The following is a 23,316-nucleotide window of genomic DNA, read 5'->3' on the forward strand; positions in this document are numbered from 1 at the left end:
TCACCAGCCTCGGGAGCCAGGAGCAGTGGCACACACCAGTAATTCCAGTGGCTCAGGAGGCTGAGGCAGGAGGATGGTGAGTTCAAAGCCAGCCTCAGCAACTTAGTGAAGGCTTCAGCAACTCAGCGAGACCCTGTTACTAAATATATTTCTAAGGGGGAGGGAGGGGCTACTGGGGGTGTGGCTCAGTGGTTAAGCACCCCTGGGTTCAATCCCCAATACCAAAAGAAAAAAAGTTACCAGCAAGCCTGAGAACAGTAAGTTCTGAAGTCGCCCGGACAGCGGTTCCACAAGAGGGCGGCCCTGTGTCCCACGTCCATCTGCTTTGGCTGCTGGAGTGGAGGTGTGGCCAGCTGGCACTTGCTTCCCCACAGTGGATTGGGTGGCCCCTTCTTCCACCCTCACATGAGGATCTCTACCCGCAGCCTCCCCACAGCCACGTCCTTGGGCTAGGGACATGCTCAGGCCACCAGAACAGCGACTCCCAGGTGTGGGCCACTGTCCCGCACACATGGACTCCCGGCGTCTTCACAGCCAGGTGTTCTCCACTGTGAGTTCAGCTGCTGGCGGGGAGGGGACCTGTCCACGGAGGGCTCTCTGGAGGTGGGGCCCGGAGGTGTGTGACTGCTGAGCTACCAGCCCTTTCTACTTTATTTCAGGATGGGGTTTTGCTAAGTTGCTTAGGGCCTCCTTAAGTTGATGAGGCTGGCCTCAAACTCTTGAACATCCTGCCTCAGCCCCTCAGCCACCACACCTGGCTTCTCTCCTTTTCTGATCCTCGTTGAGGCTGCTCCTGAGGTCTTGCAGCCTCTCTTCTGAGTGACTAGGCCCACCAGAGTTATGGTCAGACTTTTCTAACTGGTAATTTTGTACTTTAATCCAAAAAGCTGTTCCCAGGCAAAGCCAGTCCTGCAACTCACAATTTGGGAGAAGACTGGCCACCCCAGACTCGGGCCCTTCCATGTGGATCGCTCAGACTGCAGAGCAACCACTGCTGGGAGGAGTGGAAGGGCCCAGAGGTGACCCACAGCTCAGGAGCAGGAGGGACCTAGAGATGGCAGCTGGGGCCCCAGGAGCCGCACAGCATGAGAGGCCAGGGCCCAGACGTGGTGACACCCTAGGCAGCCTCCACACAAGTCACACGGGCTGGGGTGTCTGGCAGGTTACAGGAAGTGGCCATGCCTTGTCAGTGCCTCCCCTCCTGTCCAGCCTGGAGTGGTGAGACCCTGAGGCCCCTCGCACCTTGCCAGCTCTTGCCAGGGGGACCCAGGAGAGGAGCGGCCAGGCCAGACCTCCCTCTCCAGAGCAGCCCACGGCCCAGAAGCCCCTGCGAGGCCCCAGCTCCCGTGCCCTCCAAAGGGAGCTGTGTCCCCCCGGGTAGCTGCTGCACCTGCCTTCCAGAGAGAAGGAGACCACCAGGGTGTGCAGCTTAGTCCACCTCTGAAAGAGGAAGTGGGTGAAACACTGGCTCTCTTTGGTGTCTTGTATTTCACAAACTGCCTACAGTGGACATGTAGTAGATATATAGAAAAAGTAGAAAAGAAGTGGAACATTATTGACTAACATTAAAAATTGTTGGGCTGGGGACGTAGCTCAGTAGCAGCTGGTGCATGAGTCCCTGGGCTCCAGCACCTGTGTACTTGGTCATTCTCTGGACAAGCCTCTACTAAGCTTCAGTACCCCCGATGTGACTGCCCACCAGGCACCTGAGGACCAGTGCCCATAGGTTGGACCTGGCCAGCAAGCTGGGGAGGGCTCCAGGGCCAGATAGGAAGAACTGATGCAAACAGTTGGCGCCCACTACTTGCAGATTACTTGCAAATTCACCCCTCGCTAAATTTTATGTGTAACCCCGAACCAATATTTGCTTAAAAGAGGACATTATTCACAGATGCACAGAGGGGGCAGTTTGAGTGGCCGCCTTGGCAATTTAGGGAGCTCTGTCTCAAAATGAGAAAAGAGCTGGGTTCAGTCCCAGCACTGCAACAGTAAAACTCAGTGGCTGATGGACCACTTCCTGGCTAAGGCCAGGCTCAGGGACCTGCCCTCTGGCTCTGCTCTGAGGCGGGGACACGGGTGCTCAGGCCGCTGGACCTGCTGGAGCCCCAACTCTGGCACCCAGAGGTGGCCAGCCTCAGACAAGTCACTTAAAACATTTTACTTTCTCTCAAAAAATAGACTCTGCAGAAGGCGTTGCCCCTAAGCTGCAGGAGAGGTCTGTTTCCTGGCAGCCACGGCTGAGCATGAGTTGATTCCGTGGTTGCACAACTCTGAGTGTGATGAAAACCATAGGGACTGCCCAAAGGCTCCCGAGATGGGCTGGTTGAGAGGCCCAAGCAGCACTGGGCACCGGGGATCTGTCCAAAGCACGCCTGGGGGCAACCTGGTGCTGCAGCTCATCCTGGGGACAGCAGCAGAGGGGTCCTCTGCCTGTGTCTGCGGCCAGGGGCCAGGGGTGGAGCTCAGGACGTCAGACACCTTGTTCATCAGGTCTGGGAAGGTCCAAGCCTGGCTGGTCACACAAGATCAAGGTGCAGTGTGATTCCTAGCCAAGATACAGAAAGGAAGGTGGTGGTGGGGAGACCTTTGGTGTTACCCAAGAAGTCAGTCGGGGTGGGCGGGGGGCACGCCTGTATTCCCAGCACCTCCAGAGGGGGGCAGGAGGACCACACGGTGTAGGCCAGCCCCGGGAACTTGGGGAAGCCTTATCACAATGTCAAAAGGGCTGGGAGGTAGAGCACTCCTGGGCTCAACCCCAGGACGGGGCGGGGGAGTGAGTCAAGGTAGTGAGTGTAAGATTGGAAGAGCACAGTGTTGAGCCCTAGTTTTATTTATTTATTTATTTATTGGTGCTATGGATTGAACCCAGGGCCTTGCACGTACTAGACACGTTCTCTACCGCTGAACAACATCCCCAGCCTTTATAATTCGATTTTATTAACAAACATTTCCGCAAAGAGATCTCCAGGACGAGATGGTCCGATTTACTAGACATTCAAGGGAGGGCTACTATCAATATGAGACTCAGCAAATAGAGGACCTTTCCCAACTCCTACCCCAAGGCCAGCAGGACCTGCTTCCAGCTCCGACAAACACATGAAAACACTGACGCCTACGTGTGCATGGGTACTCAGCAGCCAGTGGGGGGCGCTGAGCTCCCGAGGGGGGGCCTCCACTGCACCCGTGTGCTGAGGGCCAGGAAGGGGGAGAGTGGCTGGTGCCCAGAAGCCAGGGACGATCCTGGGCAGAGCAGCGTGCACACTGCAGGATCATTGCCAGCAAATCTACCCAGCGATAGAAAAAGCCTTTTGCATAGAAAGTGCTGGGAAACCGACATCCATGTGGCAAAAATGCACCCTGACCCTTCTATCAGGCCCGACAGTCACCTGTCCAGGTGATGCGCAGATTCAGGGCCATCCTGGTCAAGACTCCATGACTTTTTTCTCAGAGTCTTAGAATTTATTTGTAATCGCGTAGGAAATCTCAAGGGGCCCAAGAAGCCCAAACAGTCCTGGGGGGGGGGGGGACTCCTTTGTTTCCTGATTCACCAGCAGCTGCCAGCTGGGTCCCGGACCCTGAGGAGAAGACCAGGGCACAGAAGGGAGCCTGGGGCGCCAGGCCAGGTGCAGGTCGCTCCACGGGAAGGATAGGTTTTCCAACGAGTGCGTGTGGAAACTGGATTCCTACATGAGAGGAGGGCACGGCCTTGGCTGATACCACTTACCAGAATTAAAACGCGAAAGACCAAGGGCCAAGCCAGAGCCAGGGCACCCAGAGTGGGGGGGCGCAGCCCAGCAGCAGTGTGTGCCTAGCCAGTGCCCACAGCCCCGGGCTCCTGGCCCCTTCGCACACACAGACTGTTGTACCCAAGAATGGCATCAAAAGTAAAAGGGCAGCCCAAAGAGACTGCGGGAGTGTTCACGGTCGCTGTGTGGTAGGGGCTGCTGTCAGGAAGAAGCAGAGGATTCACAGAGCAGGTGCAGGCCTGGAGACCCTCTCCCAAGGGCCCCGTGGCCAGCTACAGAGCGGACACTCAGCAGCTCTAGCCGCCAGGTGCTCTCCCCTCCCTGGGATGACTGCGCCAGGCTGCAGGGGAGAATGGGGACCTCGGAGGCCCGGCGCACAGTTGGTAAGAATGTTAACTGAGCCCGCACAGGGACACACCTGTCATCCCAGAGGTTCCCGGGCCGAGGCAGGAGGTTGGAGCATGAGATGAGAAGGGCTGAGAGCAGCTCAGAGGCAGAGCCCAGGGTTCAGTCCCCAGTTCAAAAAAGGTGAGAAGAAAGGAAAGTAGGGCCACTGCTGTCGGGGACAGTCTGGCAGCTCCCCACGTGGCCCAGCAGCTCCAATTGAAGATATATACCCCCAAAACTGAAATCAGGGTCCTGGGAGTGCTCGTACTCCATGCCCACAGCAATGACAGCCGGCACAGAAGCAGCCCAAGTGTCCACCCACCAATGAATGGACAGGCCATCCACATTATGGAATGCCATTCAGCTCTACAAAGGAAGTTCATCATGGTGGCACACCTGTAGTCCCAGCTAGGGAGGCTGAGACAGGAGGCTCACTTGAGCCCAGGGTCTGGAGACCAGCCTGGGCCACAGAGAGAGACCTGTGTGGAACAGGAAGGAAGGTGGGAAGACGGGGAGGAAGGAAAGGAAGGGTTATGGAGAATAACATTCCTACCAGACAACCCCTGGCCAGAGACGTGGAGAGAGCGTGGCTTGGGAGGGGGAAGAAAATCAGCCAAACCTGAACCTCTGCCCGGAGTAAGTCTTTCCCAGTAACGAGGCCCCAGGGGAGAGCCGGCCTTCTCCCTCCCCAGGCTCACCCAGCTCCTTCCCAGCCCCAGTGGGTCCTGGAGGAGGGAGGCCGCTACACTGGGCCCCGAGCTTGACCTTCCCCCCTCGCCAATCAGTGCTGCGTGGAGGCCCACGTGGAGGCCCAGCGCAGGGACTTCCTGAGGAAGAAAAAGAGCGCTGTGCGGCGCGACTAGAGGTCTCACCCCAGGGTCTCAGCAGCTCCCTTCCCCTGACTTTAGCCTGCACAACTAGGTCCGCAGTCTCCAAGGATCAGCTCACCCTCAGTGTAAACGATCAAACCCAGGCTCCTTCTGGAACCTGGGCCACTTTTGTACCCAGAAATGAGCCCTCCAGTGCCCGGCTGACTCCAGGCTGGTCCCTCTGAGGCCTGGGTCTGCCCCGTCGTTTGTACTTTCATCATGGAGCTGAGACCCTGTGATTAGTTTTGCTTACAGAAAAGAAGGAGGGAGGGAGGGGGAGCGCTCTGGCGTGTCCTGCACCCTGAGGGGCTGAGAGGACACACAGGGGCAGGTCCTCCCCAGGAAGGGGGTGAGGGCTGGGGTTGGCAGCCGCCTGACCTGGCGACACCAGAGCTGGCTGTGATCCCCAACAGCGCACAATGAAGTCGCTCAAGAGCTGCGGAGGCAGCAGAGGGAACGCTCACCCCGCACCCCGGCATCTAGCACCCTGCACCCAGGCGCCAGGCGCACACTTACACAGCTGAGCTGGGAAGGGGTCTGCTCTGTGGCTGGTCCGCTGGTTTTCAGACAGGATTTTCCTAAATTGCTGAGGCTAGTCTGTGACCCACGCCCTCCGGCCGTGTCTCCAGGGTGCTGGGATGACAGATGCGCGTCCCTACCAGGCTGCATACTATGTGCATCTTACTGCAATAAAACAGTCTGGGAATAGGTACCCAAGTTAGGAAGAAGAAGGACTATCTCTATTTGCAATGATTTGATTTTATATCTAGAAAATACTAAATCACCACAGAATAACGGTTATAGCTGATAAAAGAATTAAGAAAACCGCATCTGGAACTGCGGGTAGATCAGTGGCAGAGCACTTGCCTGACACACTGGAGGCCCTGGGTTCATCCCCAGGACCAAAAAAGAATTGAGCAAAGTTGTGGAATGCAAGGTCAGCATGCAATAGTAAGGAACATTCAAAACCGAAATCAAGACAATTGCATTTTGAATTTAAAAGAACCAATCATATAGGAATAAATTGAACAACCAGACAAACGACTAATACACTGAACACTGCAAGATGTTCCTGAAAGAAGTCACACTGGGAAGGTACCTGGGCCCTGGTCAGGACGGCTGCTGCGTGTCCAGGCTGAGGGGCTGGCAGCCTGAGCCTCCCACTGGACGCCGGCCACCCAGCTGGAGCAGTGACTGTGCACAGGGTCCAGCTGAGGGGGACAGGGCCTGGCTGTTTGGGGCTTGTTGCACTCTGCTCTGGAGAGGGGACAGCCCCGTCGTGGGCACTGGCTGGAGTGGCCCTTGGGGCCTGAGAGGACCCGGGTGCTTCTGGCCTGGGCTGGCTGGGGGAGAGGGAGCAGGGTTCTGCCCTCCCAGGACGTCAGGCTGAGGGAAGGGCCAGTCCTCTCCCGGGGACTGAGCGCTGGGGTGGGAGTCTGCCGGGAAGAGACCCCTCCTCACACCCAGGACCTGCCCACCCAGATGCTGACCCTGAGGGCAAGGGCCTCAGTTTCTCCAAGTAGAGGCCACGGGGTTGGTAGCCCGACACCCTGCCCCCAGGGCCGATCCCAGGAGACGGGGCTGGCCTTTCCCACGGTATCTCTTTACCCGCTCTGTAGCCGGCCCTGCCCACTCAGAAGAGCTTAGCCTCTGGGAGCCCGCGGCGGAGTCCTGTTATGATCCCATTATGTAACAGGGTGGGTTGGCCTTTCCCACCAGCAAAGCCGCTGTATCCCGGGGCAGAGGACCAGGGGATCCTGCCTCCCACGCGCCCCCAGCACTGCCCTAAAGCTTCTGCCAGGCTGCCAGCAGGGCTGCTCCTGGCGGGCAGAGACCCCACAGCAGGGTCGGGGACTCAGCTGCCGGTGGAGGCAGGAGGTTAGGGTGCCTGGAGAAGGACGGGAGAGGCCTCGGCCTCCAATCTGACCTCATGCCCAGGCTCTCGGCCAGCCCAGCCCTGGGCACAGCACCGAGCCCTCGTACCCCCAGACTCAGGCCTCCCTCAGCTCCAAGGGCCACCGACCTCCAAGACCCCTCCCTCCACGTGCCAGTGAAGCTCAGAAGACAGGACTGGAACCGAGGGGCCTGTCCCATCCGTCCATGCTGGGGACAGCAGGTCCTGGTGGTTTCTGGTCACACAGGACTGTCCCAAGAGCAAAGGACAGGACAGCCACCCGATAGAAGTTTGGACTGGAGCCAGGCGCTGTGGCACACACCTGTGGTCCCAGCAGCTCAGGAGGCTGAGGCAGGAGGATCTCCAGTTCAAAGCCAGCCTCAGCAATTCATCGAGGCACTTAGCAACTCAGTGAGACCTGTCTCTAAATAAAATACAAAATAGGGTGGGGACCTGGCTCAGTGGTCAGTGCCCCTGGGTTTAATCCTTGGTGCCAAAAAAAAAAAAAAAAACCAGTTTGGACCGGATGCTCTTGAACCCCTCATTGTCCAGAAGAAACAAAGCAAGGCCTTGGGGTGCCCCAGCTTCCCCCGGGAGCAGGGTCTTTCCCAGCCCCTCACACTGCTACCTTCAGAGGCTCCAGACCAGGCCCGGCCAGGAGCCTGGGAGCCGCCAGAGGCCAGGGCAGCAGGAGCCGTCTCCGAAACCCTCTCTGCGGCTGGCTGCCTGCAGAGGACTCCCTGAACCAGCCGGCCACGGGAGCCTGCTGTCACCTGCTGGGGAGACGGTCCTGCAGGAAGCCAAGCCCGGGACAGGGTCATGGCCAAGCCTGTGGTCCCTCAGGAAGAGCAGCATCTAGGGTGGAGCTGCTGACTCCACCTCTGTGGGCCAAAAGTGCCTGTGGACGTGTGCGCTCACGCGTGTCCGAGTGTGCCCATGTGCACATACACGTGGATTCACGGGAGTGCCGGTGTGCCTTCTTGGAACGTGGGTACCCGCGTGTGCCTGGGGCCTGCCTGTCCTGTGTGCGCGTGGGGTGTGCGCCCTCGGGCCCGGGTGCCAGAGTTTCTGTGTGTACACACCCGCTCCTGAGTGCACGTCCCTGCGTCCCCCAGGAGCCCCAGGCACGTGCTCACAGTGTGTGCCTGCACCAGGGCCAGAGGGGCGTGGTGACTGGGACAGCTGTCCCCTCCTGGGGTCCCCTTGAGCTGGCGCTCAGCGGGGCCTGCTCCAGAAAGCCCCTGCCACCCAGCCCTGTGCTGTGGCTCCCATGCTGAAGGGAGATGGCCGCCCGACACGGTGCCCTGAGTGAGAACAGCAGCTCCCTCGGATGGCGGGAGCCTGCCGGACCCCAGGGAGAGAACCATCGCTTCTGCTCCTCCCAAGTCCCCAGGATCTGAGCTCCTTTGCAGGCCGATGGTGGTCCTCAGGACACGGGTGGACTTGGGTCATACAGGCCCGGCTGGTCCACAGAGAACCTTTGTGGGTCCAAGGGCTCTGTCCAGGGCACCACAAGTTCTCCAAGCCCACGGGGTCCCCTGGAGAGAACTTGCTAAGCCCTGACCGTTACAGTTTCCCGTTCTCCTCTCCCCCAGGGAAGGGGATGCAGACGCTCTGAACTGCAGGCCTGCGCCCGGGCAGTCGCAGCTCGAGTGCCCTCCTCCTAGTGAACCCGGCACACTGCTCGCCCACACCCAGCGCTCTCCCCGCACTGTGGCGAGACGGCAGCAAGCCCCTCCCACCTCCTAGGCCCAGGCCGCGGAGAAAGGGCACCGGGCCTTCTGGTGGTCACCCTGAGCCGCCCTGCACCTGCTCCTACTCCAACCTCACCCCAGATCAAAGCTCGCTGTACCGCATGCCCAAGAGAGCTGACCAGCGACTGCCTCTCGAGCAGCCGGGCCAGAGGACCGCGGCTGGCCTGAGGGCAGCAGGCTTCATAGCACCGACGTCACAAAGCTGGGTGTCTCGGGGACTTAGACCTGGCAGGGTCCAGGCAAGCGCCACACAAGGGCCGACGGCAGGTTTAGGATCCACACGGTGTGCGTCTCCAGTCGGAGCAGACAGAGTCCCATCAGAGTGGACGAGGGGCAGCAGGGACTGGAGGGCGGGTGTTGCCTGGCCCAGCAGAGCCGGGCGGGGGCCAGCTCCGCGCACGGGCAGGACCCCGAGCAAGTGTTGGTCAGATGGCGGCAGGCCAACAGAAACCCTCGTGTTTTACAGTGAACGGAGATGAGCTTCCCATGGCTTTGTGACAAGATGGCTCCCAACCTCAGGACGGATCAGGCTGGGTCCAGCACCCGCTCCCCAGCACCCCAGCACCCTGAGCACCTGCTCGGGGGCCGCCTGTGCTCTCTGCAGCCACAGAGAGGTGGATTCTGGCTCTGTCCCTGGGGGTCGTCCTCCACCCGGGCCTCTGCCCACGCGTCCACTCACTCACAGACGAGACCCAGAGCAGTGATGGACAGGACCTGCCCTCCAGAGTCAGCCTCATGCAAGGCAGGGGACATGGATGACCCCTGATCCTGGAAGACATGGGGGGGTGCAGAGGGTCCAAACATTGGACAAACTGACCCTCCACTGAGCCCAGAGGCCGAGAAGGCAGGGGATACGGGAGACCAGCAGCAAGTGCCCAGGGAGACGGGAGCCTGGAGCCACCGGCTGGGCCCTGGGCAGGTTCAGGCCCCACAGACCTGGGGAGGCCAGCGAGGGTGGAGGCCCAGAGGTCACCAGATGACTGGTCCTGGGGACACTGGCAGAGGAGAACCCGGGGGCCAAAGACGAGGAAGGGCCTGGGCAGGTGGGACTTGGGCTGAGCCGCCAGGCAGTGACGGGTGGGGGCTGGGGTGAAAGTCAGGTGTGCAGGAGGGACGGGCCGGACCCAGGGTGGAGGCCCAGGGGCCTCTTCAGTCACCCCCATGGACTTGGGCTCCCAGTGGGGACACAGCCTGGGCCCTGGGCGTCTGCGATCCTTCCCCGCGTCCGTCCTGCTGCACTGTCCTGGGCCCAGAGCTGGGTGGCCTTCTCACACCCTCCCTGGGGAGGGGCCCTCCTTCCTGGCTCTGCCGGGAACCCTGACACCCCCGCCCTTCCCTGAGTCCCTTGTCCCTGGCTGAGGCAGCCCACGTGTCCCCTGGGGAGCTTGGGGTCCGGTTTCAGGGGCCCCACCAAGCTCCCTGCACACTCTGAGAACAGGAAGGCAGCAAAGCCTCCCTCTCTGGGGCTCCGCGGAAGGAATCAAGCCCAGAGGCTGGGGGGGTCTCGCCCAGCCCAGGTGCAGGGAGGGCTCCCAGGGAGCGGCCCAGCCCAGGCTCTCCTGGGGACGCGGCTTCTGCCACCCACCAGCGGCCCCAGCCCCTCCTTCCCGTGTCAGAGTGTGTGCGAGTGCACACGTGTGTGGGTGTGGGTGTGCCTGTGCGAGGGCCTGCCTGCAGAGCCCAGGCTGGCCAGGGAGCACGCTGGCCTCCCTGCTGGCCTCCCCCAGGAAGTCCAGGACAGAGCACTGTCCCGATGAGTTCTGTGGTGGCTCCACCTGCAGGCTCCGACCTGGCCCAGGGATGTGGCCGCCACCCAGCGCCCGTCCCCTGTGTGGAAGGACAGCAATGTGGAATCTCAGAGTCCCACAGCGGCCACAGCAGGGCTGGAGAGGCCCGTCAGATGATGTGACGTTATTTGGAAAAAGGGACTTGGGGATGGGGGCGGGGAGCTGATGGTCCCTGGGCATGACGCAGCTGGAACTCTAGTGGGCAGTCCTTCCTCTTAGCCTCCCCGAGAGGCAGCAGCAGCCCTCTGCAGGGCGACTGCTCCCTGCTGGAATCCCGTGGCCCCACTGTGGTCCACAACCAGAGTCGGGGCCCAGGGAGGTCGGCGTGAGCTCTGGGGGCACACGGGTGTTACGGCAGGGGTGCACTATTGAGGTGGACACGCGCACGGTCGTGGGAAAGGCCCCTAGAAGTTGTTGGAATGGACTCTGCCTTCCTGAGGGTGACCAGGGGCAGGACACATTCCAAAAGGGATCCCCGGGATCAGCAGCCGCTCGGCAAGTCCTGCTCACAGACGTGAAAACACGTGTCCCCCTCTCCCTCCTCAGCTGCTCAGAGAGCAGACGGAGCCCGGCCCGGGCAGATGGCAGGAGGGACTGCAGTCACACCTGCTGCTCCGCCTGCTGATGCGCGACGGCCCCCTGCTCCCAAGCACCCTCAGGGCACGTGTCCGGCTCTCCAGGGCGTCACAAGCTCAGGAGACGCCAGGTCCTCATCCTAAGGAGCACACAGGCCACGGCCCCCGGAGCGCACTGGACCTGCCCTGGGCCTTGGATAGGACGTGCGTCCCAGAAGGCAGGAATCCACCCGGCCACCTGAGAGAGCACGCCGCTGCCCGAGGCGCCCCGGCTGCTCAGGAGGAGGCAGTGGGAGGTCGTCACAGGGGAAGGCCAGGAACAGACCAGGCTGCCCTGGCCACACGTGACAGAGCCTGCGGCAGGTCCCCCAGGTGACTCGCGGCACGACGCATTAGCAGCTGACAACTATTCTCATCTTTAGGAGCATCTGCTATGAGGTTTGCTTCTGGGACTTAGAGACTGAACACGTAGGCACGGGCCACCAGTCACCCTGTGACCAGAGCTGCCTGTCACCAGTGGGGGTTGTCACATCTGTCAACCACAGAACTGGAAATCCAGGGAACGCCTCAACAGTCCCTGAGCCGGAGGAAGGAGGGACGCTCTTCGGTGCTGTGCCCCTGGTGGCCAGGCGGGGGTTGGGCAGCGTCCTCCAGCGTGGACTCTGAGCGGTCAATCACACGGTGCACACGCTTTCTCTCCCAGAGCCAGGCGCAGGCCCCAGGGGCAGGGGCAGGTGGGAGCCCTCCTCTCCCTGCTCCCCCAGGACCCACTGGCAAAATGTCTGCCTCCCACTTCTGCAACCCAGGCTCCACGCCGGAAAGCAGTCCTGACCCCCCGCAGGAGTGCTTCCCAGGGGACGCGAGGACGGTCCCTAACTGAAGTGGGTACTGCACTGGCTCCCGAGGTGCTTCACACAGGTGAGCCAACCCCGGGGCAAAAGAGGCCCTTCCAGCTGGGCACTTGCTGCTGACCGTCCAGAGGCTGGGCTGCCCGGGGCACACCATCTGCCACGAAGGACATCTTGACTCGGGGGACCCGGGGCACCCTTGGTGCTCCCACCCCGTGTGACCCAGGTGAGGCTCCACGCTGGCACGGTCAGTGCCCGGGCTTGGCCGCTTGGCCAGCCGAGGTGCTTCCTGGGAGAAAGGAACAGCAGTGCGGTGGCCGTGTGACTGCAGGACCCGGAGCAGAAGGGAGCCGAGGGACAGGGTGTCCGTGACGGGTTGGCGCATGGCGTGCCTAGATGCCAGATCCCTCTCCCTACACAGGGCTAAATCGGCGTGGCCACCGCAGGCCTTCAGCTCAGATTCGGAGGACGCAGCTGGGCAGCGGTGGCCGTGGGCTTTCGTGTCTGGAAGTGGGGAGCAGCTGACATCCCCAGGGGTGCTCCAGACTCAGGTCTGTCCCGTGAGGTTGGAGGAACTGATGTGACTCCATTTTTGAAAGAGCAGCCTCTACCTCAGCAGGCCTGTCCATAGGGAGGGTGACCCTTGACCTTGGAAAACCTGTTCCTGGGCCACAAGCTCCCTGCTGAGTCCTCTGTCCTTGACTGAGCAAATGCAAGTTCCTGAAAGACCCAAGAAGGCCTGAGGCCTGACGGGGGCCTAGCAGCAGCCAGCCAGAGCCAGACACCCAGACGCCCAGCCCTCCCAGGGCTCCCTTTGTACTCTGGCAGCCCCTCGAGGCCTACACCAGTCGGTTCAAACCTGTCCACCCCTTGAACTAACCAGTCACCTAGCCAACCTGCTCCCCGGTGAAGGTGCTGACCAGTGTCAGGAGTTGTTGTGTGACTTTCCCGCGGTGTGGAATGACTTGCTGTGATGTTGTGACACACAGAGGACCCCCCAAAACCTATAAGGTCTCACTGGACACAGGACCGGGACTCACTCCCGGGACCGCTGCGTCGGGAACGGTTGAGTCCAGGCTGCAGCTTGCAGCAGACTCTTGTGTGACGGCATCGCATTCGGCTCCTGGCGGTCGGTCGATGGGGTCCCCGAGCCTGGCCTTACAGGCTCCCCGTCAAGAGGGCCCCTTGACGAGGCAAACCCAAACCCAGGGCTGCCAGCCAAGGCCGCTGCCCTCCGTCAGAGCCTCAGGCAGAAAGGGCAAGCAGGGCGGGGGACAGCCCCCCTCCTGGTGACCGCCCTGGGGCTCAGGAGGGTCCCTGTCCCCACACAGAACACGGTGGAGACAGGCTTCTCCCGGGGGAGCGGGGACTCTGAGCCAGAGCCTGTGGGGGGTGTGACTTCTTTACAGACTCCAGACCCCTCTAGTCATTGTCTCCCCTGTGTGTACGTGACCAAGGGCAGGGACGCCCAGAGTGCCCAGGAGCACCGTCACAGAGGCCACCTCCCTCTCCACCCCACCCTGTTACCTACACTGACCGCCTGACCTCTGCCCTGCCTCAGCTGGCCACTGAGCCAGGCAGGGGTCACTTTATAAACGTGTATGTGGGGAGAGCTGCAGGCCCCACGGCGGATGCCCGGTCCACCTCACAGCTCGAGGGCTGTGGCTGTGCAGGCCAAGGCAATGGTCAAAAGAGACAGACACTAACTATTTGGGGGCTGATGGGGTGTTACTTGGCAAATGGCCCCCAAACAGTGCAGGGGAGAAGGAAGTCCTTGTGCTGCACTTGGTGAGTGCAGAGCCAAACTGCAAAGCGGGAGATGGCACTGTGGGGCCTGTGACCTGCAGCAGGTGAGCAAGGACAGCACGGGGCGGCTCCTTTCAGAGAGATGCTGTCCCCGCAGAGGGTCCTGGTGTTTGGCGGAGGAGGCCTGGGAAAGGCGCATTTCTGAGCATGCTCCGCTCCAGGTCATGGAGCACCTGGTCAGACGTCGCCAGAAAGGCCCGGGTGCTCCCTTCAGCCCTGGAACGACCAGGTCCACACGGGCTGCCGGAGTCGCAGTGACCTGATGGCCTTGGCTGGCTGCTCCTTCGTTCTTCCAAAGAGCTTCCGCTGAGACGAAACGAGGACTTTGAAGGTACGTTCTGACTCTTGAAAGGCGGCAGCTTCCCAGGACGCACAGGAGTTTGTCCTGAAGCGAGTCCTTACTGCATAACACCCTGCGGCTGGACGGTCTAAACATGGAAACTGCAGTGGGGAGCATCTGCTCATGGGTCAGCAGGGGGACGTGGCCGGGTGGTGGGGCTGGGTGCTGTGTGGTTTTCACTGGAGGCCGGGAGATGTTTGTGAGCTGCTGTGTGCCTCCGGTTCCAAGCCGCAGACGTTGAGGGACACTCCCAGAGGGACGTGTTAGTGACTCGGGCCAGGCAGGTCCCTCGGAATCAGAGCCACTGGGATGGTGTGAATCTCACCACTGGGATGGCCCAGGTCATCTGGAGATGGCTGCTAGTGGGGGTCAGGGGCACAGTGGAGCTGGCACCTGGTCCTGGGATTCTCCACGGATGCTCTACCACTGAGCTGTACCCTCAAATCCTTTTTATTTCTTATTTTGAGACAGGGCCTCCCTAAGTTGCCCAGGCTGGCCTCAAACTTGTGACCCTCCTGACTCAGCCTCCCAAGCCACTGGGATCCCAGGACTGCTTCTCTGTTTTAAATGGGAGCCTGACCCCAGCCACACCAGGCCCTCAGGGTCCCCACCTGTGTGGGTGGGGTAGACCCTTGACAGAGCTGATTTCCAGTCTCTGCCTCTTTACCCTCTGCTCCCCAGAGCCCCAGGAACCTCGTGATCTGCCCTTTCAAAACTCAGTCTCTAGGGGCTGGGGCTGCAGCTCAGTGGAAGCCCACTTACCTGGCATGGGAGGCACCGGGTTCGATTCTCAGCACCACATGTGAACAAATAAGTGAATAGAATAAAGGTCCATCAACAATTAAAAAAACCAAATTCCTAAAACAAACCCCCTAAATTTCTGACACAGGTGAAGGGAAACCCCAGCCGAGCTCTCTGCCTGACCCCGGCCCAGGCCAAGATCTCCTGCACCTCCTCAGGAGCCACAGGTCAAGGGCACGACTCTCCCGGAGGCCCGAGAGGTTTCAGAGGGCAGGATGGCAGAGCAGAGTGACCAGTCCACTGGTGAATGTCTCCTTGGGCGTCTGGCTCTGGGTTAGAGGCTCGGCTTCAGGGCGGGGGCCTACCTGCTGGTCCAGGCCTGTGAGTCAGGGCCTCTGCCTGACAGGGTCCCCGTGCCCTGCCCTGACTCCCCTGGACAGAGGCATTGGTCCCTGTCGTCCAAGGGCCTGGACTCACTCTTGGGGGCTCCCCAGAGTGGAGCCAGTTAGCTGCAGGGCAGGCTGCAGGAATGTCAGCTGCAGGTGGCCTCAGGGCTGGACACGCTGACCCCCGTCAAGGCTGGACACTCGACCCCCACCCGTCTGGTGTGAAAGAAACCCACATCTGACCCCTGCCCGTCCGCCTGAAGGCAGAAGAGGACACCCTCAGCCCTGCCGTGTGACCCCAGATGGTTACACGCCAACAAGTCAGCTTGCAGACCAGAGACCCCACTGGATTTGGGCCATAAAACTCTCCCCCCTCTTTCTTCTCTTTCCCTGCTGTCCGTCCGTCTGTCTGTCTCTCTCTCTCATCCTTCCCTGTTAATCAGCGCCACAATAAAGACCCCCTGGCCACTTTCCTTTCAGAGCTGGGTGGGCCTGCTGAGCCTCCTGACTGTGGGGCTAGACCGCCCGCCCCAATGCCGGCCATTGGCTCCCAGAAGGACACCTCCTGGGGCTGCTGCTGGAGCAGGAGCCTCCACACTCCGGAACCACCTGGCAAGGACAGGTGAGGAGGACTCAGGCTCAGTGACCTCCAGGTGCATGGCAGGTGGCGCGAGGTACACAGGCCCGTCTTCCCAGCTGGCTCCTGACGAGGCTCCCTGCCGCTGCACTCTGGGTGCCCGTCCCCACCCCGGGCAGCAGAGCCAGTCCAGGGTGCGGTGCTGAGTGTGGCGCTACACCCCCTTCCCACTGGGCACAGACCGGCTTCCTCTTCTGGCCTAGTAGCAGAACGGTGTTAAGGGAAAGGCCTCTGTGCAGACGAGACCAGTGGACACCATTCCAGGCTGGGGGTGTCTTTTGGTAAAGCACTTAGCTGGCCATAGCACTGACCACCCTGAGCAGCCAAGGGTCCTGGTTGGAGGTTGAAAGGCTCACACAGACAGCAGGGACAAAGATGAGGCACTTGACTGCCAGCCGGTGCTAGCTTAGGTAGGAAGTGAGAGTCAGTTATCTTAAACAGGAAGCCCCCGGGCCATCACGGCCAAGGTCAGGTCATTGCCTACGGTGCACCACGTCCACCCTGCATGAGATTCATGGGAGGCACGCGCTGTCCACGGGCACGGAAGAAGGGAGGAGCAATTAGAAAATTTTCGAAACTCCTTGTTACCTGCCCACTGGCCACTGGCCCGCCGCCATGTTGCATTAGGGGCTCCTTACCTGAAAGGCTGGGAAGTTCTCAGGGAGACGCCCAACAGAACCCCCAGCCCTCTCTGTGTCTACCCCTCCACACGCACACTTTGCTGTTTTAAATTCATTCTCCAAATCCCAACAAAGCATCTGACTGCCACGTCAGGGAGTAAGGAGGGCCGTCCTTGAAGGAAGTGGGTGATGCCACCTTTGCCAGGCCTTCCTGGCTCTGGTCCCACCCCTGCCCTGCCTGCCAGGCAAGTCTATAAAAACCCAAGTCCTCCCCTCACCGCACGACCAGGCTGAGAGGCAGCACCATGCAGCCGAGTTTTAGTGGCCTGCGGGCTCTGGTGACAGGAGCAGGGAAAGGTAAGTGAGCCAGTGTGTGCGTGCTAGGTGCTGGGGAGAACAGGGCCACCAGACACCAAGCCACACAGAGGCCCGTGGTGACCTTGTCACAGCTCACCCTCCAGCACCTGACTGCACCCACCCAGGGCTGGAGTCCCTCCCCAGCCCACAGAGACGGGAGAGCTCACCCTGGCCTCAGCCAGACCCAGGCTGGCAGATGGGGGTCCAGATACTGCCTTCTCCCTTGGGCCTGGTGGGAGGGAGCTGTCCTGGGCCTGACTCCGGTCAGTCCCTGCTCCACTTCATCCTGGCCCACTGCCCTCTGACCAGCATCACCTCCCTGCTCATTCCAGGGTGGGAGGGGCTGCAACTCTCACCTGCACCTGCTCCCCGCACCCCAGCCCTGACCAGGTGTGTAGGGCCACCTCTCCACTGAATCCCATCCTGCAGGGATTGGACGGGACACTGTGAAGGCCCTGCAGGCCTCAGGAGCCAGAGTGGTGGCTGTGAGCCGCACCAACGCTGATCTGGTCAGCCTGTCCAAAGAGGTGAGGCTCACAGCCCTGCTGGGGCCAGGCCTGCCCTCCGCACCCTCAGGGATGCCACAGGAGCCTGCTGGCACCACCCACAGGCCTCCATGCAACATCTCCCACAGTGTCCTGGAGTGGAGCCCTTGTGTGTGGACCTGGGAGACTGGGAGGCCACTGAGCGGGCACTGGGCGGTGTGGGCCCTGTGGACCTGCTGGTGAACAATGCTGCTGTGGCCCTGATGCAGCCCTTCCTGGAGGTCACCAAGGAGGCCTTTGACAGGTAGGAGGTGGGAAGAGCGCTCTGGCTGGGGAGAGGCCACCTAGCACAGGTGGGCAGAGCATGGTCCCTCTCTCCTGCCAGGTCCTTCAATGTGAATCTGCGTTCTGTGTTCCAGGTGTCTCAGGTGAGCCTGTGGGAGGTGTGGGCCAGTCACAGGGTGGGTGGGTCGGCTGAGGTGAGCTGCCCCACTCTTGGCTGACAGATCGTGGCCAGAGGCATGATAGACCGGGGAGTGCCAGGATCCATTGTCAACGTCTCCAGCATGGTGGCCTACGTCCCTTTCCCCAGCCTGGCTGCCTACAGTGAGTGCAGAGCCCCTGGCTCTGGGGCTGGGCCTCCCTGGAAGGAGGGCTCAGTCCCTCAGGGGTTCTCAATGCTGTCCCCGTGCAGGCTCCACCAAGGGTGCAATGACCATGTTGACCAAAGCCATGGCCATGGAGCTAGGGCCATACAAGGTGAGCCAAGCCTGAGGGGGCACTAGAGGGACACAGAGGTCGTGGGTTAGTAACCACCAGCTGAGGTTGCCGCCTCTGGTCCCTGGTCCCAGATCCGAGTGAACTCGGTGAATCCCACGGTGGTTCTGACGGCCATGGGCAAGAAAGTCTCGGCGGACCCTGAGTTCTCCCGAAAGCTGAAGGAGCGCCACCCATTGAGGAAGTTTGCAGGTCTGGGGAGGAAGGCGCGGGTGGGGCGTGTCGGACGGCTGAGCCCGACAGACTGACCGGTCCGGCGCCCCGCAGAGGTGGAGGATGTAGTGAACAGCATCCTCTTCCTGCTCAGCGACAGTAGCGCCTCTACCAGCGGCTCCAGCATCCTGGTGGACAACGGCTACCTGGCCTCCTAGGGCAAGCCAGCAGGCCCGGCCACCCGCTGGCTGGGCTGTCGGGCTCGCCCCTCCCAAGCCGGGCCCTTGGCCCCCGCACCCCCACCCGTGCAAGCCCCGCCTCCACACCACGGCCCCTCCCACCTCCACGCCCGCCGCCGCGCACGTCCAGGGGGGCACCACGCCCAGCCCTCCCCACCTTTCTGCTCCCGCCCCTGTTAAGCCCCACCCTCAATCTACGCCCCGCCCACGCCCTGCCCCTAGCCCCGCCCCGCCCTCGGCCCAACGCCCCCCGACACGTCTCCCAGTCCTGGCCCACGGCCGCGCCACGATGCGGGCCCCACAGACCACCGCATCCCGAGCCCTCAGGCCCACCGCTGCCTCTTTGTCTAAATAAATAAATGGACGCTATTTTCCCCGAACCAGCGCTCTGGGTGGGCGCGTTGCGACGCTGGGCCGGGGGAACAGCGACCGCACGCCCGGGAAGCTGCTGACCCCGCCTCGTGGCCAAAGGGCGGACGCCCCTCCCGCATGCTCATCCAGCCCAGGGCAGAGGCAAAAGGCCGGGAGCAGCCTGCAGCGACCTCCCTCCCCTGCGGCTCACCCAGGGTGCAGGGGAGGGGAGAGGTGCTGGACCCGGGAGGACGCTCGGCCAGAGGAGCCCAGCGTTCAGAGGCAGCGGGGAGGGCGGTGGATCAAGTCTGTCCCTCCTCTCCCTGGGACGCCCGACCCGCTCCGGGCACACCTCCCGCCAAGAACACCGGAAGAGGGCGCCCAAGCGCGCTCGCCCTCTGGGCTCTACTGACCGTCGGGCGGAATCAAGCCCAACAGCCCTGCCACGCAGGGCTGGCCAGAGCGGCTTGCAGGCCCTGTGGGGTTTCAGCTGTGCTGGCCCGGGACACGGCCCGGGCATTTTGGAGACACTGGCACAACGTCCAGCCCGGGGCCAGGAAGCAGAGAACGAGGGGCTGGGGCTGAGACGTCTAGGCAAGGGCTGGGAGGGCACGGTGGGGTGGGAGTCGCGGGAGGGTACTTGTGACCGGTAGCAGCATGGTCTGAGCTGAAGCTTACTTTGGCCTGTTTGGCCAAGGATCACAGGACAGTTGATACAACTGATGAGATCTGGACACTTGCAGGGGACAAGGCCCAACCACTGAAAGGGTATAAGCAGAGGTGCCTCTGAGGAAGGGCCATTTAGGGGCTGTCCCTCCCTTGGTCTCTGGCAGGCAGAGGGCAGGGTCCAAGGTTAGGGACAGAGGCAGATATTACAGGGACCTCACAGGGGGTGATGAGCAGGCCAAAAGCCAGGCCTGTGGGGAGCGTGTACTTGACCATCTCCCAGGGTCTCTCAAATCCGTGTTCCATATTTGATGTCGTTTTTTACCTTCTAAAAATTCACTTTCTTACCTAATTAAAAAAAAAAAATCTGAGTCTCCTGCTTCACCTGGCCATCCTTGCCTCCAGCCTGTCCACCCCAAAGCCCCATATATCCCCACTTCCCTACTACAGAAGGTCATCAGGACCGTAGTGACTAGACTTCCCCACCATGACCAACAGAACAAAATAGCTTTTGTAGAGTGATCCAGCACAGCCCTGGACATGTACACCGTAACTGAGGATGAGGACTCAGGGAGCAGTACTCTCCTCTGCCGGCCTCCCCGTACCTCCCATCACTCCAGTCCTAACCCTTTTATTTATTTATTTGGTGCTGGGGATTGAACCCAGGGCCTTGTGCCTGCTGGGCCAGCACCTACCAACTGAGCTCTACCCCACCCCCTTCCTTTCTGTCTACTTTTAAAGGTGCTGGTGGCCTGATGGGCAGTCTGGGGTGGCCTCGGGATCAACTAACTCCCTTTGAGGCTAACGTGGAACCCTGTTGGCAAGTTCATTCGGTCGTCCAAATTCTTTCTGGGCATTACAAGTGAGCCAACAAGACCCACTCCCGGCCTCTGGAAGCGGGAAGGGTGAAACATTTTTGCACCTGTCAGTACTGTGTTCTCCATTACAGGAGTAGCCGCACGTTATTTCTGACATTACCTTACTTATTATTATTATTATTATTATTATTATTATCATTATTTTGTAATAAATTTGGCAGGGAAAAACTTGCCAATCGGGACTCGCTAAACCAGATTAGAGCGCAGGGCAGTTTGAAAAGGCCCGCCCCAGGGGCCAACGGGGACTCCGCCTCTCCACCGTTCTGCCCTCTCCTCTTCCCAGGAGGGGGCATTATTAGAATGTCCCCGCCCCCTACCCAGAAGCCGCCCTGTGATTGGTCTTGCAGCGCCCCGCCCCCGCCAGAACTCCAAGTCCAGGGGCCCAGCACAGGGTTCCCAGGAAGAGTCGCCATGGAGCTGGGGCTTGCGGGCCGTCGGGCGCTGGTCACCGGCGCTGGCAAAGGTGGACCGCGGGCCGGGACAGGGGAAGGCGGGCCGGAGGCGCAGGCGGGGGGTGGCTGGCGGAGGTTTTCCGGCACTGAGCCGCGCTCGCCCTAGGCATCGGACGCAGCTTGGTCCAGGCGCTGCATGCGGCGGGGGTACGGGTGGTGGCTGTGAGCCGGACCCAGGCCGACCTGGATAGCCTTGTCCGCGAGGTAGGCGCTACAGTCTCAGCCCTGCGGAGAAGCGGGTGAGTGGGTCCCTTTGGGCCCCTGCCTCCCCTCGTGGGCACGGTGCTTCTCGCCTCTGGCCAGGCGCCTGGCGCTGGTGCTGGCAGGGCCCGCAGCACCCCCTCCCAGGAGGCGCGGCTTGGTGGCTGCAGGGTGCGGGGTAGATTGGCTTGGCCCCCTGGGCTTGGATGAGGTTGAAGTGTCTTTTGACCTGGCCCTGCGCCAGGATCGCTGGGGCAGAAAGGAAATGAACTGGATGGAGGCGGGCCCAGCTCTGGGAAGTGCAGCCCCCGTTTGCCTGTAGGCAGCTGAGACCCCTGAGACCCCTAGCTCCTCTAGCTGAAAGCCCTTTGCAGCCCCAACTCCTCCCAGCCCAGTTCCTTCCCTCAGGTGGCAGCCGTCCACCTGTGCCCCTTCTTTGGCACGGAGCCGCTGGTAGCTGTGCCTCATCCCAACACAGTGTCCTGGAGTGGAGCCCTTGTGTGTGGACCTGGCAGACTGGGAGGCCACTGAGCACGCCCTGGGCAGCGTGGGCCCTGTGGACCTGCTGGTGAACAATGCTGGCGTGGCACTGTTGCAGCCCTTCCTGGAGGTCACCAAGGAGGCCTTTGACACGTGAGCCAGCTGGGGTAGAGGAACACTGCAGGAAGGGGATGTCCCCTGCAGCAGCCCTAAGTCCCTGACCAGGACTCTGCATCTGCCACTAGGTCCTTTGATGTGAACCTGAGGGCTGTCATCCAGGTGTCCCAGGTGAGCTGCCCTGCCTGGTAGGAGCAGGAACTCTTAAGAATGGTGCTGGTTCTGCCTCCTATCTCTCTGCAATTTCAGATTGTGGCCAGGGGCATGATTGCACGGGGAGCCCCCGGGGCCATTGTGAATGTCTCCAGTCAGGCCTCCCAGCGTGCACTTACCAATCACACTGTCTACTGTGAGTGACTGGCTGTGACCTGGTCCCTGCTCCACCCCAGCCTGGCCAGCTTGGACTCTAAGATGTCCCTCTTCACAGGCTCTACCAAGGGTGCTCTGGACATGTTGACCAAGGTGATGGCCTTAGAGCTCGGGCCCTACCAGGTGAGCTGGGCTGGGGCACCTCCCACCACCCAGCCCACATGCCCAGGGCACCCTATGGGCCTTGCTGATCCCTGCCTGTCCCTGTGCAGATCCGAGTGAATGCAGTCAACCCCACAGTGGTGATGACACCCATGGGCCAGGCCAACTGGAATGACCCCCACAAGGCCAAAGTCATGCTGGACCGCATCCCACTTGGCAAGTTTGCAGGTGAGTCAGGCTGAGCCAGGTGAAGCAGCACCAGTGGCCTGTGCCTGCTGGGGTTGGGGCTGGAAGCCACTGAGCCACTTCCCCAGCCCCTTGTCTGTGCCTGACACCCCCCTCTGCCCACAGAGGTGGAGAATGTGGTGGACACCATCCTTTTCCTGCTGAGTGATCGAAGCAGCATGACCACAGGCTCCACTGTGCCAGTGGACGGGGGCTTCCTAGCTACCTGAGCCCACCCACCTCAGCCCCATACTCAGCCTTCCCCTGCCCTCCAATAAACCTCATTCTTCAGCTCCCTGTGTGCCGATTCCAAGGGAGGCCAAGGCCCAGCAGATTCACAAGCCAGACCAGGTGGTGGCCTGGCTCTCACACCTGAGACTCAGGCCCGACTGGCCTTCTGGCAGGAGCTGGGGGGTGAAGTCTTCATGAAGGCTGGCTCCTAGAGTGTTGGCCTTTGGCCTTGTGTGTCAGGGAGCTGCAGCCACCTGGCTGTGGGCCTCCCTTGGAGTTAACGAGGGAGAGGCACGTCACACTCATTCACTGGTGCCCGAGCGACCTGGTTGATTTGACAACCGTCCCCCATACTAGAACACCCCACAGCTTTTGTGCTCCAGCTGTGGGCTTGCCCATTTCTGTGGTGTAAATACCCTATTTCAAGCTGCTCACTAAATGTCACTGGATGTGGAGTGGAGAGAGATGGGCAGTAGCACCCTATTAGGTCCAGTAGTAAATGGAAACATCCCGAGGCACAGATGACACTGTTATCACAAAATAGGTGGCCATGTGTTGTATTTTGTTACTAGGGATTGAACCCAGGGGTAATTTATCACTGAGCCATGTTTGCAGCCCATTTATTTTTAATTGTGAGACAAAGTCTCATTAAATTGCTGTGGCTGGCCTCAAACTTAACGATCCTCCTGCCTTAGCCTCCTGACTAAATTTGTTTTTAAATATATTTTTTTAGTTGTAGCTGGACACAATATCTTTATTTTATTTTTATGTGGTGCTAAGGATCGAACCCAGGGCCCCGCACATGCTAGGCAAGCGCTGTACCTCAGAGCCACAACCCCTGCC

At 60.8% G+C, this 23,316-nt stretch overlaps 2 protein-coding genes and 1 long non-coding RNA gene across 6 annotated transcripts; 2 read left to right on the forward strand and 1 right to left on the reverse strand.

Annotated features, from left to right (window-relative positions):
* The first annotated feature begins 3 nt into the window (after positions 1-3).
* Positions 4-18,781, forward strand: LOC101968060 (carbonyl reductase [NADPH] 2). 4 transcript variants are annotated; one of them, XM_078041392.1, is made up of 9 exons: positions 4-13,997; positions 14,896-16,747; positions 17,177-17,274; positions 17,382-17,536; positions 17,618-17,660; positions 17,739-17,838; positions 17,927-17,991; positions 18,084-18,201; positions 18,317-18,781. In XM_078041392.1, the coding sequence occupies exons 2-9, from the start codon at positions 16,696-16,698 to the stop codon at positions 18,754-18,756; spliced, it is 1,071 nt and encodes a 356-aa protein (XP_077897518.1). In that variant the 5' UTR covers positions 4-13,997; positions 14,896-16,695; the 3' UTR covers positions 18,757-18,781. The 4 variants fall into 4 exon arrangements, with proteins under 4 accessions (XP_077897518.1, XP_040124256.2, XP_005332743.1 ...); XM_040268322.2 differs by having other exon boundaries at positions 14,896-15,755; XM_005332686.4 differs by having other exon boundaries at positions 18,277-18,523.
* LOC144375923 (uncharacterized) lies at positions 13,570-14,908 on the reverse strand. Its single transcript, XR_013435779.1, has 2 exons — positions 14,769-14,908; positions 13,570-14,365 (listed from the first exon to the last, which is right to left on the reverse strand). It is a non-coding gene; the product is annotated as an uncharacterized LOC144375923 (long non-coding RNA).
* Positions 18,782-20,607: 1,826 nt separating the features above from the next.
* Positions 20,608-22,535, forward strand: Dcxr (dicarbonyl and L-xylulose reductase). The gene is made up of 8 exons (XM_005332685.5): positions 20,608-20,759; positions 20,855-20,952; positions 21,428-21,582; positions 21,675-21,717; positions 21,796-21,895; positions 21,974-22,038; positions 22,128-22,245; positions 22,369-22,535. Exons 1-8 carry the CDS (start codon positions 20,708-20,710, stop codon positions 22,470-22,472), a joined length of 735 nt encoding a protein of 244 aa, XP_005332742.1. The 5' UTR covers positions 20,608-20,707; the 3' UTR covers positions 22,473-22,535.
* Positions 22,536-23,316: the final 781 nt, after the last annotated feature.

Source organism: Ictidomys tridecemlineatus, chromosome 3, assembly GCF_052094955.1.
Source record: "Ictidomys tridecemlineatus isolate mIctTri1 chromosome 3, mIctTri1.hap1, whole genome shotgun sequence".
NCBI classification, from domain to species: Eukaryota; Metazoa; Chordata; class Mammalia; order Rodentia; family Sciuridae; genus Ictidomys; species Ictidomys tridecemlineatus.

Coding starts and splice junctions, on each gene's coding strand:
- Dcxr (XM_005332685.5), top strand. CDS start 20,708: ATGGAGCTGGGGCTTGCGGGCCGTCGGGCGCTGGTCACCGGCGCTGGC. Junction 21,718..21,795: donor CTGTCATCCAGGTGTCCCAG/GTGAGCTGCCCT, acceptor CTGCAATTTCAG/ATTGTGGCCAGGGGCATGAT. Junction 22,246..22,368: donor CCCACTTGGCAAGTTTGCAG/GTGAGTCAGGCT, acceptor CTCTGCCCACAG/AGGTGGAGAATGTGGTGGAC.
- LOC101968060 (XM_078041392.1), top strand. CDS start 16,696: ATGCAGCCGAGTTTTAGTGGCCTGCGGGCTCTGGTGACAGGAGCAGGG. Junction 16,748..17,176: donor GGTGACAGGAGCAGGGAAAG/GTAAGTGAGCCA, acceptor CCCATCCTGCAG/GGATTGGACGGGACACTGTG. Junction 17,275..17,381: donor TGGTCAGCCTGTCCAAAGAG/GTGAGGCTCACA, acceptor CATCTCCCACAG/TGTCCTGGAGTGGAGCCCTT.